Below are 15,201 nucleotides of genomic sequence, written 5' to 3' on the forward strand. Positions count from 1 at the left end.
CCCATGACTGCATGTGCTATGCTTTCTTTGACATAAACATACTAGACCAACTATTTAAAAGTGGTTGGTTAAATACTGGTGGGTTTATGCATACTCCTCAGAAATTTCATTAACATTTTCTTAAGGGGCCCCGAGTGGCTGAGTGGTCTAAAGCGCTCTCCATTACGGATCACTGCCATCTCACCTCTGTCTGCATGGGTTCAAGTCTCGGATTCGGCTAATGTGGGTATGTGAGAAAGCTTGATAGTAGCTTCTAGTTGGTTGGTGGTTCTTTCTGTGGTTTTACCGGGTTCTTCCTCTACAATTAATACTAGCCGCCATGTATTGCCTATCGTGTGCTAAAAAAATGGCGTTAAACCTTACAACAACAACATTTTCTTAATGCTGTAACCCAACATGATCTTTCACAGCTCCAAGCTTCTCTTTCAAGCATAGTTACTTATCAACGTGTAAAACTGGCTCTTTGATCGAGGTGTAGGAGATTGTTAACTTCTCTTCTTGAGGACTCATATTGGGGTATTGCTGTAAAGCAACAGAATCTCAGAAGAAACCTTGAGTGATAAAGGAGCTTAGTGGATCAACTCCCACGGCTTCTAACGATGACATACATACATTACTGTGGAATGGCAAGAAAGAACATGAAAAAAAGAAACTTAAAACATTCTTTTCTATTATCTCAAAGTAGGGATTCAATATGTAACTGAGGAGGTGAAATATAATGAGTTCACAACAAGATTTTTTTTTACATTACTGTTCTTAAAATTTACTTCAGAAGCTAGGATCTTTGTTCAACATTTGATGCCAGATTTTACTGGCTGAAAGACAAAGACTTTAATTAACCCTGAAGTGGGACAAGATATACACCTGTGAGGGATTCAGCATGTAACTGAGGAAGTGAAACATCAGGCAGTCAACAAAGGATTCCAGGTGCATCACCTATGGTGTGGGACTGGTACAGAGCATCCAGCTGAGATAAGTGATGGAATTGTCTTGTTTCTGGTCCACCATACTTCTTAAGGCCACATTCTAAGTACAGTAGCATAAAATACCAATTGTAATGAGTGCTATAAGTTTGCAGGTGAAGCAGCCTGAGCAGGTATATAAAGAAGACTGGGAGTTCTGTCCATGTAAATCTAGAGTTACCTCCAGGTGTTCAAATATCCACCATCCTGGTCCAAATGGAGAGACATCGTAACAGTCGGTAGGGCATCAGACTCATAATCCACAAGTCACATGTTTGATATCTAGGTCTGCCCAGGTTGACTGCTTCAGCATGCCTTAGGAAAGAACTTAGCTCCCATGTTCTCAGTATGATATAGCCATTAATGTGTTACAAGTAACTGGCCATCCTGGACAGGACCTTAGCCACCATAGCAAATACCAAAATCTGTAGATGACGGTCATATCTGAGCTGAAGTGAGACCAGCCCTCAGGTGCAGGTGATGTCTGGAAAAACATCACCAACCAGCATCACGACAATTCATACTTAATTCAGATGGGACTTTGTACCATGTCAATACTGGTCACAAGGGTTTTGCCATGGGAAACAAATCTGGATTCAGTCATGGGGGCAATGGTGGAGAAGGAAGCAAGCTAAGGGTGGTCAGTGTTGGCACACTTCTTGGACTTTTCTGAATGGTCCAGATCTGCTATTAGAGACCTAAATTCATGGTCCCTCAAATCCTGTGATTCCTTGGATGTATAAGCCTTCCTAAGATGCAAGGAAGCTCTGCAGAAATGCTGTTTGGTTTTGTAGGGTATAATGCTACTTTTTTAGTGCATGATAGGCTTTACATAATGGCCAGTGTATTGGCAGAGAATGAAACCTGGAAGCAACTTGCAAGCTTCGTCATATAACTGCATTGTTCAAGCCATGACTTAACTTGCATGGACATAATTGAGTGGCAGAGCAACCTGTAAATGCAAGTGCCTATGATCTCTGGCACCCAAGAGACTATCAACAACATGATTACACGATGTGACATCATCGCTAATGGAAATGACATTCTAAGCCAGATCTCCAGGCAAGTCAGGACTGTCCTCATAGTTTCTGTCAAGAGTGGGAGATGTCAAAGTAGGGTTACCATTATCCAGAGGGGACTAAATCTAATACTGGTTCTTTTAGGTGAATGGGTTTGCTGATCTCTCCTAGATCATCTGGTGGGCAAGTGGCAGCCTCCCTCCTTTTTGCTGGTCCAGGCTGAAGGTGAGGATCTGTCTTAACACAGATGAAAGGCCATTCATGGCGCTGGGGGTGGCAGGGGCACATCTCAGTTATCAGAAAGGGGGATCCTCACATGCCTTAAGGATTAATGAGGAACACAGGGTGAAGAAAGTGATGAACCACTCCCATCTCCAAGTTAGAATGGATCCCTGTCTCCATAATCAAAACCTGATTCCCAGTGAATTACAGATCCTATACACCAGTTAAAGACCAATCTGGAGACAAAGATCTGATGAATGAGCCCACATCAAATTTATCTAATCTCAACTGTTGCTCTTCCCTCAAGATAGGCAAAATTCACAATCAATTCAATCACCAGGGCACCAACCTTGAAATGGCAATGCTCCTAAGTGGGGGGTGTAACTGGCTCTAAGGTGTTTCCCTCCCTTGAGAGGGGTCAACAACCTTATCCTCAATGGAAGTGACAGCATCATAATGACCATCTGGGCCTTACTGCAATCCACAAACTATGGAGGCTGCAGAACATTCTTGCTGCGCAAGCAAGAGAACCAAGATCATATGGGGAAAAAGTCGGTTATCCAGTGAAGATCCTTCCTCTTCCCTCTCCAAGGACCATGGAAACAAACACCCAATGGATACAAAAAAATAAGCACATGCCAAAATGATCTTAAAAGAAGAAGAAGAAAAAACCAAAGGCAAATTTATATGCGATATAGCACATTTGTAATGCATATATCCACTGAAAAAATATGGTTAGCATTCTTTTCAATTCTTGCTGTTACAAATTGGGGGAAAGAATAATTAGCTTGGACTGGGGACTACGAGTCCATACATGCCAACCCCTGGTGAGGAAAAAGCATAATCCAAGTTGACAAAACGAGCAATCCAAGCAGAAAAAAATAATCCAAATATAACAAAATTCAATGAGCGTATGTACAAAATAATTTATTTACCTCTTCTGGTCTTTTAACCTCAATTACTGCTTCAAATTTTCATATATAGCACTTTGAGCTTTAAAAAGCAACAGTCTCTCATACTGCATTTCAAAACACTTTGTACCAGCTGAGATGATGAATGTTTTACACACCATTAGAGAACCAAGTGCTGGGTTACAGATCCTGGACCTGAATTCAGTTATATTTTTATTAACAATAGTGAACAATCTCTCACAGTCAGCATTATAATAGGAAAGAACCAATATTCCTTTCATAACCTGGCAAAGAACAGGAAATATATATCCTCCAGTTACTGCATCCTTTTTAGCTGGGAAATAAGGTGCCATCGCATATTAACTCAGTCCGCATGAAGTACATTGTCAGGTAGAATGCCAACTTGATACTTCTGGGGTTCTCCTAATTTATCAGCAGCCTTAACTGCAGCAAGGTGCATCATATGACAGGGACAACCTGATATGTACATTGATGGCGCTATTTTTCAAAATATAGAATTAACTCCTTTATGAATTCAGTCATCACTGATGCATTATCAGCTTAAAAAACCCCATATAGTTCTGCCAACTTATGTTTATTCAAAGCATTATCAAGCAAATAAAAAATGTTTTCTCCAGTGGAATTTACTGTTATACTGTTAATTCTGGTAATGAAAGAAGAGCACTCTGACTATGCCCTTTTCGTTGTCAAAGTCTCTGACAGACTGGGTACAACTTTTTGTAATCATAATCACTGCTCCTGTCTGTTGCAATACTAAACGGCCCAATTTTCACGGCTTCTGCAGTTTTAAGTGAATTATTTTCTGCTAAACACCTAACAATATTAGATGATTTTATTCTTGCAGATGCACATTTTCTGCACTTTTGAAATCAGGAAACATTCATTTGAACAAAGGACCAACACAGTCTTCTACTGCTAGGGGTAGTTCGTGTTCTTTTAAGAATTCGGTAAATAACACCTCTGCAATTATTAGTTCTGCTTCAAAAAAAGGAGTTACAAGTTACATTAGTATTGGAGTTTGTAAAACGAGCTAAGGTTTTTGTTTTACCATTATGACCAATATTAAAATCCTTTCTACACAGCATACAGTGGGCATGAAGCTGTCCTATAAAGTAACGCTGTATTGTTTAATTTGTATAGTCATCTTTGAATTGGTTTTTCATTTTTTTCTAAACCATCTGTGAAATTATTTGACAAACATTTTTGCCCTAACACACACATCTACTAGAATAAATCTGACTTGACCTTTAGCGCCAAATACCCATAGACTGGTTCTGTATCAGATGAATTACAACAAAGAATCTGCAAGCAAAGATTAAAAATTAGAAAACCAGTTTGTTCCCCCCTAACTAAGCCATACATCTGCTATTAAAAGAAACTGAGGTCAAAAGTTTGAAAGTAAAATCAGCAGGTTTCTTGCAAATAGGGCAGGACCCCAAGTGGCCGAGTGGTCTAAAGCGCTCACCATTACGGATCACTGCCATCTCACCTCTGTCTGTGTGGGTTCGAGTCTCGGATTCAGCCAATGTGGGTATGTGAAAAAGCTTGCCAGTAGCTTCTCTAGGGTCAGTGGTTCTTTCCAGGGTTTTCCCGGGTTCTTCCTCCACCACTAATACTGACCGCCATGTATAGCCTATCGTGTGCTGAAAAATGGCGTTAAACCCTAAAACAACAACCAAGCAAATAGGGCAACTGCTATAAATAGAACATACTACTGTTAGGAAAGTGCATGCAAGGCTATGGTCAAGCGTACTCTTATGCTGTCGTTATGTAGAAGCCGTGTATTCTAGAATACAGCCTGAAAGATTAATGGGATGTTAAAAACATTAAGAATATTTAAATTTTTGGGGAGGGGGACATACCGAAAATGTGCAATCCAAATACATTTGCATGCAAGGCGTTATTTAGTGAAAAAAAGCATAATGATTACACCTACGGTGTAATGGTTGGCTAGGATGCGAGTCCTGGAAAACGAAACCAATGCAACAGTAGTAGGTGATATATTCTTGCTACTAAACTTTACATTTGATTTAAATTTCGTTCTGAATTATCTACACCAATGATTCTTAAAAGAAGAAAATGAGAATGGTAAGACATGCTGAAAATGCTATTCAAGATCAAGACCATCCATTCTGGACCCAAAAGTAAAAAGCTTTACTGGATATTGGCAGCAGACCTTAGTAGAGGTTCAATAAATGAGAGCCGTTTTTCTCCTAGAAGTGTACTGATGTTTTCAAATTTAAATACTTACATGAGCTTGGCTGAGTAGTCACAGTACATGCACTGGTAATTCCTCACTCCATGAGATGTCATGTGGTTAAGAAGATTCTTCTTTGCAACTGCTTTGTATGAACATTTGACACATTCAAAAAGTCTTTGATTTGTTTCTGGATCAAGACCAACTTTGTATTTCAGTGAGGCAACTGACATCGAGTTTTCTAATGGGGCTCCTGTGTCCATTTTCATCTCTTTCAGTGGCTGGATGTCCTTAGTCTCTGTCTGTAATGGAATTTTCGCTGGAGATCTCATTGTTTGAGCGGCACCATTCTGCTTCCTTCTATCAGGTACATTTAAAACTCGGATACCGTGCTTTAGTTCATAATGCTCAACAATTCTTTTCCTTCTGTCAGTCCTGTATTCACACTTCTTACACAAGTAGTATGTATCTTCTTTCTTTGCTACCTTTTGCCACTCCACTGTTTTTAGCTTTGGCAACTTGCTAAGCAGTTTACTCTTCTTTAACAATTTTTCAAGCTTTGCTTCTATGCCTTCATCTCTCTGAACAGTGTATTTAAGATCCTTACCACTGTGAACAGTCACAATGTGTCTCTTGACATTGTTTAAATACTGGACTCGAGCACCACAGTATTTGCAAACAAAAGGCTTGTAATTCAAATGAGTGCACATATGTCCTCTCAATTTTCCAATCTGTTTACCTTCCCATTCACATAAACAGCATCTGTATGATGAAATATCATCGGACTCGGACACTTTTGAACTATAACTACTTTGCGTAGATCCATGGCTCTCAACTGAAGGTCTCGGCTTGCGCGGCAATACTTGGGCATCATGTGTGGTCTTCGCCCTCAAACTATATCGGACTAGACTTTGCTGGTGGTCATTCCTGCAATGATTTAACATGTGTTTGAATAAAGATGTTTTGAATGGACATTCCATACAAAACAGTGTTTTGCCTCCATGTTTTGTATTAAGATGAAACTGCATCTTAACATGAGAGCTTGTTTTGAAATCATGGCATAAGTAGCAGGAGAGTTCAGAAACTAGATCAGTTTCCACTTCTGCCTGGTTAACACTGTGTGATATTCCTTCTGCAGTGGAACCTACCTTGCTTACCTCCTTCATCTCAGAACTCGTATCAATCTTTACTTCTTGAACTTGACCAGACATTTTATGTTTCACTGGACATTTTATTTTTCTAATCTTGCATGACAGTGGAAGTTGTGTCATTGAAATCCTTATTCCTGGATGTCTCAGCTTAGTATGCTGAACAATGGCAGATTTGGCATGACTTGTGAATGCACAGTAATCACATTTATGCCAGGGTTTTTTGCACTGACTGTTTGTAAAATGTTTATACATGCCACTTTTACTTTCACGTCTTTCTCCACATTCTTTACATTTGAATGTCACCCTAATTTGGTATGGAGTGGAACCCATGATGTCATTTTGTACTTCATTTTTGCCATCATCTTCTGTTATTTTGTTAATGGCATCAGTATTATTATTTCCTGCATTTTGTTCAGTCTTGAAACTAACATCTAACTCTTTCTTTTCAACTATTTTACTCTCACTATCTCTGCTGGAAATACAGAGTAAAAGAACAGTCATTGGTTTATCTGGATGACACATTCTTATGTGTCTCCTGACATTACTACTATGATTTGCTCTGTATCCACAGGAAGAACAACCAAATTTCTTTTCAGCCTTTTGTCGATGACTTTCCTCATGACATGACATGACAAATGAGTCGGTACATCTGTAATGACACTGTGAACATTTCAATAAGACACCTGAAGAACACTCTTTATTGTCTAGAGATGGCTGCTCTTTTGTCTCAGTAACGAGCTGTTCATTGACTTGTGATGACTCTGGCTGCTTCTGCTTTGTCACAGAAACATTGCCGTATGTTCTTATTCTTATTGATCGTCCTGCGTGTCGCTTTTCAATATGTCTGGAAACGTCACGTTTTATGTTAGTTTTATATCCACAGTATGAACAACCAAAACGCTTTTCCTTGTCCTCTTCATGGCAATCTAAGTGAAGCTTGAAGAAATAAGATGTGGTTGCTTCATAGTTGCATATTTTGCAAACCAAATCTTCCCTCCTGCTATTCAAGGCTGATTGGTTTTCAATGTGACCTGAATGATCAGACTGCTGTGATGTTTCTGACATCTGACTGGGGAATGATGGTATAAAGACCTTCTCATTCTCCTCATCGTTCTGCAGCAAATTTTCTGATTCTTCTTCTGAGTCTGATTCCTGCAATTCAAGGGCATGTATCTTCTTTTCTATGAGGATGTCAACATCTTTTGCTGCAATACTCTGAAAGGTTAGTGACTTTAGAGGATGATCCTTGTGAATGTGTGCACATAACATTGTCTGTTCCAAAGTTCCATGTTCACAATATTGGCATTTGAAGAAATTTATTTGTAAATGTTCCAAAATATGTCTATGGAGAACATATTTCTTTGCAATTATCTTCTTGCATATTCTACATTTGTTACCCTTCTCTGGCCCTTTATGAATAAAACAAGGTGAAAGCTTTACATCCAGGGACTCTTCACCCATGCGATACTTTTCTGCAGCACTTTCTTCAGTCATTAAGGGATAAGGTTTCTTGTCAAGTTCAGCAACATTTGCTTTGACTATTGTGAATGGATTCTCCACATTGTCTTGTGACATGTTATTATAAGATGAATCTGGCATGTTAGACCTGTGAGATAAAGCATCCGCCTTCATGATGCTTTTTCGCACTGTTGTTGACTTTCGAGCAACTGAAGGTCTTTTAACATCATGCTCTCTGCTTGGAGCTATACTGCTTTCCCTTACTGGTACCAATTCAGGGTGTCTTTTTATATGTCTCATTACATTGATCCGAATTCTGTTGTTAAATGGACATTTTGGACACTGAAAAGGTATTTTATATATATTTCCATCCGGAATAGGTACTTCCTCTTTTGGCCCTGAATATTCATTTACATCAGAATTCAGTAGGCAGTTTTCTCTATTGTGGTGTGATGAAACATGTCTCTCAAGGTCACTTGATGAATTTGTACTGAATGAACAAAAATCACAATGAAATAGGTAAATTGTCATGCCATCAGGGACATTTGAAGAATTTGGCATTCCTGATGTGTCATCCAACTCTACTTCTTCATCTATGTTCTCAACTTTTCTGATTATGCGAGCGGCTTTCCCTGAATGTTTCCTGAGACTGTGTTTCAAAACCAAATTCTTTTGTGTCGATGCAAAGTCACATAGTTTACACTGAAAAGTAACGAGGTTCTTGAACTGAACATCACTATGGTTACTTTCCAAGTGTTCTCTTAAAATGCTCCTGTGTTTAAACTGTAGGTGACAATACTGACAATGGTATTTCAAAGATTTCTTTGAATTGTCTTGTAATGCTGAAATGCCCAAATCCTCAGGGACAAAATTTTCATGCACATGGATAGCACTTTCATGCAATGCTATCTCTTCTGATCTTCTAGATTTATATTCACAAAACTTGCATGAAAACTCTGTACTTTTAATTGTTTCAACCCTTTCTGTGTAGGTTGACCTTTCATAATGAGCGTCTTTCAAATGGTCAATAATATGGGATCTTTGATTAGTATGGAAACCACAGGTAACACATGTAAAAACTTTGACTTTGTGTTGTCCAATATGATTAGATATGTGCTTTTTTAACTTTCCAAAGTTACTGGTTGCCTGTGGGCAACAGGGACACAAAAATCTCATCTCTCTATTTGGTTCATGCTGATGAACCTTTTGGTGCAATGCAAGAAAATTTGTATTCCATGCTAGATATGTACAATGAGCACATTTTAATGACCTAGAGGACTCGGACTGTTTACCTTGAGATACCGCCGATACCAGATTTGACTGCATGAATGATAAATCTATTCTGGACTTGACAAACTGATTAGGCTCTATTCTGATATTTTCTGTGAGATCCTTTTGTGCATCATATTGATTACTTTCACTGGCCAAATCTGCATCAGGTGTAGCATAGGACCTATCCATTCCAATCACAGGAGATATAATAAAATCTTTCTCCTTGAAATTGTTTTGAAGTCTTTCCTTGCATATCAACTGAGAAGTGACCACAATCTGTTTTGGACGATCTGGGTGGGAATGCCTCACATGCTTCAAAACATTGCTTCTCCTTCCAAACTTAAAAGTGCAGAATGGACAGCTTATGAACTGTAACAGGTTTTCCCTGAAATGGGCAATCACTGCCTGGACTGATGAAAAAGCTTGATGACAGTAATGACACTTGAAACCTTGTTCTTTTGGATGAATCGTTTCCAAATGATGTTTAAACACTTGCAGAAGGTTGGTGCTACACTTGCAACCTTTGAAGGGACAGATATAAAGTTCAAATGCTTTAGCACTGGCATGATTGAACATGTGGCGATAATGACTATCCTCCGAATAATTTTCATGTCCACAATGGTCACACCTATAGTTGGATTCTCCATGATGATATATTGTTAGGTGCTCTCTGTACTTCTGTGACACAAAACATGCGAAAGAACACTGTTCAAAGCCACATTTGTAAAATGAAGTACTTAGCTGTCTTACTGATTCCTTAGGCTTTTCAAAAATTTCCTTACTTAGTGCTATGATGTCATCTTTACTGCTTCTTCTACTGGGAACTTTCTGGGAAAAATCAAGCAAAGACGGTACTTGATGTGACTCAATTTTATCAGCTACAGAATTTTGGCATATCTCAGCAGTTTCAACATCTACAATCTCATCACCTTCACTGTCTACACCCCTGACAAGTGAAGACATGTTTTCTGTTCCTGATGCTTTAACATATTCAGAATCATTAAGAATACTAAGAATTTCTGGACTTTCGTTTGTCATTACCTTTGTCACAATTTCAGTGATTAACAAATCCGTTCTAACAGCAGCCATTATCTGACTATCTTCATTAGGTTTTGATGAAGTTTTTATTTCTTCCTCATTGTTTTTGAGATGTTCATCATCAATGTCAATGGCACCATCAAATTCTTGCATGGTTGGCTCATTATTCTGCATCTTTAACTGGTCTTCTGAGGAATCAGACCCAACTGCTACGTCACCAATTTTTCCATCTTCATTTAATCTATCAAATTCTTCAATATTGTCCTTGGCTAGACTGTATGTTGATTCTATCTGGATATGCATTTCTTTTTCTTCAGATGCCTCTTGATCGATTACAATTACTGCTGGACCATCATCTCTGCCTTTCTTTCCCTGCACCAATTCAGCTGCATTTTTTCTCTCCAATGGCATTCCAGTAGCTGAATCTTCTGTATGTTTATCTTCCTCATCATCACTGATGGTAATTAACAATTCTGTTGCATCCCTGGGAGTTTCCTGGTCTTTTGCATCCAAAGGCTGTCCAGTCTGATTTGCACAAGATTGTTTCAGACTCTTCACAACATCTGCAACAAGCGGGCATTGCATTTTTCTTTTATCACCTTCTCTGAAATTGCACTGCTTGCACAATGTCATTCCTTCCTGATGAAAATGTTCCCAGACATGTTTCTTGAAAGTGTTTTCTTCTTTAGTGTATTTTTTACATGCTTCACACATAAATCCATGGCTTGGCTTGATTCGGAAAAGGAATTTTCGTGGGCATGACTTTGGGCCTGAAGTATCATTCTTACATACTTCTGGGGTTATTGACTGCATTTTTGCAGTTGGAGTTATGGTGTAGCTGTTTGCTTTTGTTTTCTCAAAGGCTGTATTTGCAACAAAATCAGATACTACTTTAGGCAATGTAGTGCTCACTGTGCCATTTTCTGCAATCTGTGTAACAGTATGTGGAATGACAACAGCACTTGAAGATCCCTGTACTGAACTTTGTGTTGTTACCACTGACAATGATGTTGGAGCTGAAGATGTCAGCTGAACTTGGGCTCCTACTGGAATAGCTTGTGTATATGAAATAGGTTTTGAGGCTGTACCTATCAGCTGAGCGGGAGTAGTCTGCATTCTAAGATTACTAGCTGAAGAAACAACATGAACATTTCCTTGAACTGGCATCACAGTTCCACCAACACTTTGGAGTGGCAGCAACATATTTGGCAATGATGCTGAAGAAGTGGGGATCAAAATTCTGGGTGCTGAGGAATTTGATATCGTCCCTGTAAATGGTGCGGAGAGATTTGGTCCACATGTCACTGGTCGCAAAATGCTTCCTTGTGGCAAAGGAACTAATACATTTGAAGGAACAGATCCATAAGACTGAACTGGAATCAAAAGAACAGGCTGAGTACTGACAGTTGCTCTGGGAAGTTCTTTTCTACTAGCAGTAGTGCTTATTGGTGCTTTGTATTCTGTAAAGTCTCTTACAAATGGTCGAACTTGTCCAACCCTTGAAGTGTTAGAAGCTGATGTATTTGATGCACTAGATGGTTGAGTGATTGGGACCTGTGATACTGTGATGAAAGGAACTGATGATTTAACAGCTAATGTTCCTGAAGATGTTGTTGTAATAACAGTTTGTACCTTATTTTGTGGAAGACTATTACTAGCAGAAACTGTATAGCTGAATGTGGAGTTTTGCTGTGATTTTTTTTCCAAGCTTCCACTTTTTACAGGTGGTATGGCTGATCTATTTTCATATGACACTCTTGTATTCTCTACACCTCTCTCCTGCATCTCTGTAACACATTTTGGAACAATATATCTGCCAGTGAATTTACAATATCCTAATGATTCTAACTGATCCACTACTTTTTTTGCTTTTTTTGTTCCTGATAGCATGCATTTACTCTCACCATCTGGATGGTCTTTTCTTGCATGAATTTCTATCACTTTACGACTGGCAAAACTTCTTTTACAGTTTATGCAACTATAAGGGTTGCTTATCAGATGACATATAACATGTTCTTCAAAATCTGCTCGTTTCGACCACTTTATCCTGCAAGAATCACATCCATACAAGTTATTTTTCAATGAGATGGTAATTTGTATTTCTCCCTGCGGTTTGATACAAGTTGTTGTATGATTCATAAATAGTGATTTGCTATCAGTTGTAAACTTACAGTTTGGGCACCTGTTGACACCCATCTTGTCCCAACTCACAGTTTTACCCAGGGTTTTATCTTGTATCTTTTGTTTAGATTTATCCACTTCATTATCAGTGATGAAACTAACTTCTACAGGTCCCTGTTTATAGTCACCTGAATCCTTTGTGGACAACTCACTAGATTCTGACACATGAAGAATATGATCTTCGTCTGTTGCTTTCTGGATAAAGCTGCTTTTATTTGGTGGTTTGGGTAGCTTTATCACCATTTTCATTTCTTTAAGCGTGTCTTTAAAACTTTCATCCTTCACCTTACTGAAATCTTTCTCATCTATAGTATTCACTTCATTTTCCAAGGATGACTTCTCACAGTCTTTGGCTGCATCAGCATCCAGCTTTTCTTTTCCATTGTGCAATCCAACTACACTTAGAACTGGCTTTCCATCTTCTGAAATGCCTATCTGCCTCTTTTCCTCACTTACAACTTTTACTACACTTTCTTCATCCTCTGAACTGTCTGCCAAATCTATAACCAACTCATGCTGAGAATCAGAGTCAGTTTCCTTTCCAACCTCACCACTCCATGTATCAGTCTTTTTTAAAATACCTGACAATAAGGTAGTATTCAAAGTTGGCAAGCTTCCTCCTGATTCAACTTTCTGCTGCTCATCCAGAGAGCCATGCTGCGATTTTGTTTGGTTAGACAAAATCCCTGAAATTTCTTTCATATTTTCTGTGCCAGAAGACCCTAGCTCAGACTTGATCTCTGTTGATCCTTCTGAAGTTTTCAGCACTGCATTACCATCATCCATCTTGGCAGGCTTTTAAACTGAAAAAGATAAAGCCACATGCAAACAGAACTGTTCAATATACAACAACAAGCTTTATCTTCTTCTCACGCTAACTTTGTTTCTGATTATGGATAAAGACTAAAATAGCTGATACCAGAGGGACTGCCTCATTCAGCCCATAACAAAATTAAGCTGATTAAGACAATTACAGTATCAGGAGTAAAAGTACCATAAAACGTGTCTTGTATAATTCCTTGGAGCACATATGTCATTGGGACAGATTTTACCATGTAAAGATTGGGATGTGGATGCTTTCATGTGCTTTTCCAGAGTACATTATCATTGCAAGTCAAGTAGCAAGGTTTCCTTTATCAGCCAGGAGATAATTGATTTACCTGGCTACTTTTACTTTACACCCAGCCACTGTAAAATATAAAACCTGTATCCCCATTGCAAGAGGTACCAAAAACCTCTTGCCTACTTTGGCAACTTACCCTTTAACTTTAAATCTAATTGAAGGTTCTGCAAGTAGATTATATATACAGATTATGCATAATTAATTGGTAAATCCCAATTACTGTGTGCATTCATTTACATTTCAAGTAAACATCCAGCAATATTCCTTGGATAGGCCATCATTGATTTGCAAGAACTCAAACAAATAGATTTAGCTGATATATTTTTAGTGTTTTCCTTATAAAACTACTTAACGTTTGTCATTTGTTTTGCTCATGTGTCAAAATTAGGCTTGCTTGACACATCAGACTGGGACCTTACATTACTGAGAGTAAAAACTCAATCTGATTGATCCAGAAAGGCAAGTGGACCATAAGTCCATCAAAACACAATGGGATCGTTTTCTTGGGAGGAGATGGTGGGTATCCAAAACGATCCCTGCACTTCTAAAACTTTCCAATCTTCCTAACAGCAGCTTCAACCCAATACTATTTCAAACTGTAGTAAAATAGTTTTTGGAGAGGATAAGCTAGTTTTACTTATCTAAACTGTACCTACTAATATTATGTTCCTATACATTTCCTTCACCAGTCCTCCAAGAAATTATTTCCCCTTCAAGTTCAATTAAAAAATGGAGGCACAGAATATTAAAAAAAATACAAACAATATCCCATTCTGATCCTTCCGACTTCTGACAAGTGGAATATCATTCTTCTTTTACTTTGACCAAGGATGAAAGGTCATCTGAGAGGGCAGGGAGGAGGACATGTGGCAATGAAAGCAGTAAGTATTACAGAATTAAAATCAGCCCAACCCCATTGCCATGAGAAAAAAAATATTTAAATTTTTTTTATATAACAGCAATACATTACCTCCCAATACTGTGTTGCTGAATTTCCCAGCAGGGACTAAGGCTAATGGTCTACAAAAAAAATTGGGGGGTGAGCATTGGTTTAACATTATTGGCTAGATCATGCCAATGTAAAGGGTACCAAGATGGTTATGGTTAACCCTTTTCTAATTTGATATAGATACAGACATATTGCTCTAACTGACCACAGGAGTCTGTCTTGATCATCTTAATCACAGATGAAACGGACTGGATTTCAATGAATAGGATCGACTGAACCTTGTGAATTCATGGCAAAGAAGAGACATGAAACCACAGTTACCAATGAAAAATAAACAAACTGTTTCCACTGACACAGTATGAATTTCAAACCTACTCCTCGTGAATGTCAGGAAAGGAAGGATGATTGTTTCAGGAGCAAGTCCTCAAGGAAGTTTCAGAAAATGGCCAGAGAACAAAAAAAGATCCATCCTGGCATTAAAAAGCAAGAGACTCATCTCTGGGACTCAAATTACATGATCAGTTCTGAATTGTGTGGTGCTGACCTTATAGTGGAACCCAAAGAGAACTTAAGTATTATTAGAGAGGGCTGCTCTACAGTCCATAATGGTGGATACTGTGCAATCTTATCAATAAGAAAAGGAAAATCTGTAACTGCTGTTCCAAATGGGCTGTTACGATCAATACATTTCTTACTG

At 38.5% G+C, this 15,201-nt stretch overlaps 1 protein-coding gene across 1 annotated transcript in view; it reads right to left on the reverse strand.

Moving 5' to 3' along the window:
* The window catches only part of LOC149775402 (uncharacterized), a 48,953-nt gene that overhangs the window by 12,030 nt on the left and 21,722 nt on the right, over positions 1 to 15,201 (reverse strand). The window contains exon 3 of the mRNA XM_089943840.1: positions 5,387 to 13,235. Coding sequence (XP_089799966.1) covers positions 5,387 to 13,218 — 7,832 coding nt within the window. The 5' untranslated portion in view covers positions 13,219 to 13,235. The remainder of the gene's footprint in view (positions 1 to 5,386; positions 13,236 to 15,201) is intronic.

This window comes from Sinohyriopsis cumingii, chromosome 19 (genome assembly GCF_028554795.1).
Source record: "Sinohyriopsis cumingii isolate HCF-2022 chromosome 19, ASM2855479v2, whole genome shotgun sequence".
NCBI lineage: Eukaryota > Metazoa > Mollusca > Bivalvia > Unionida > Unionidae > Sinohyriopsis > Sinohyriopsis cumingii.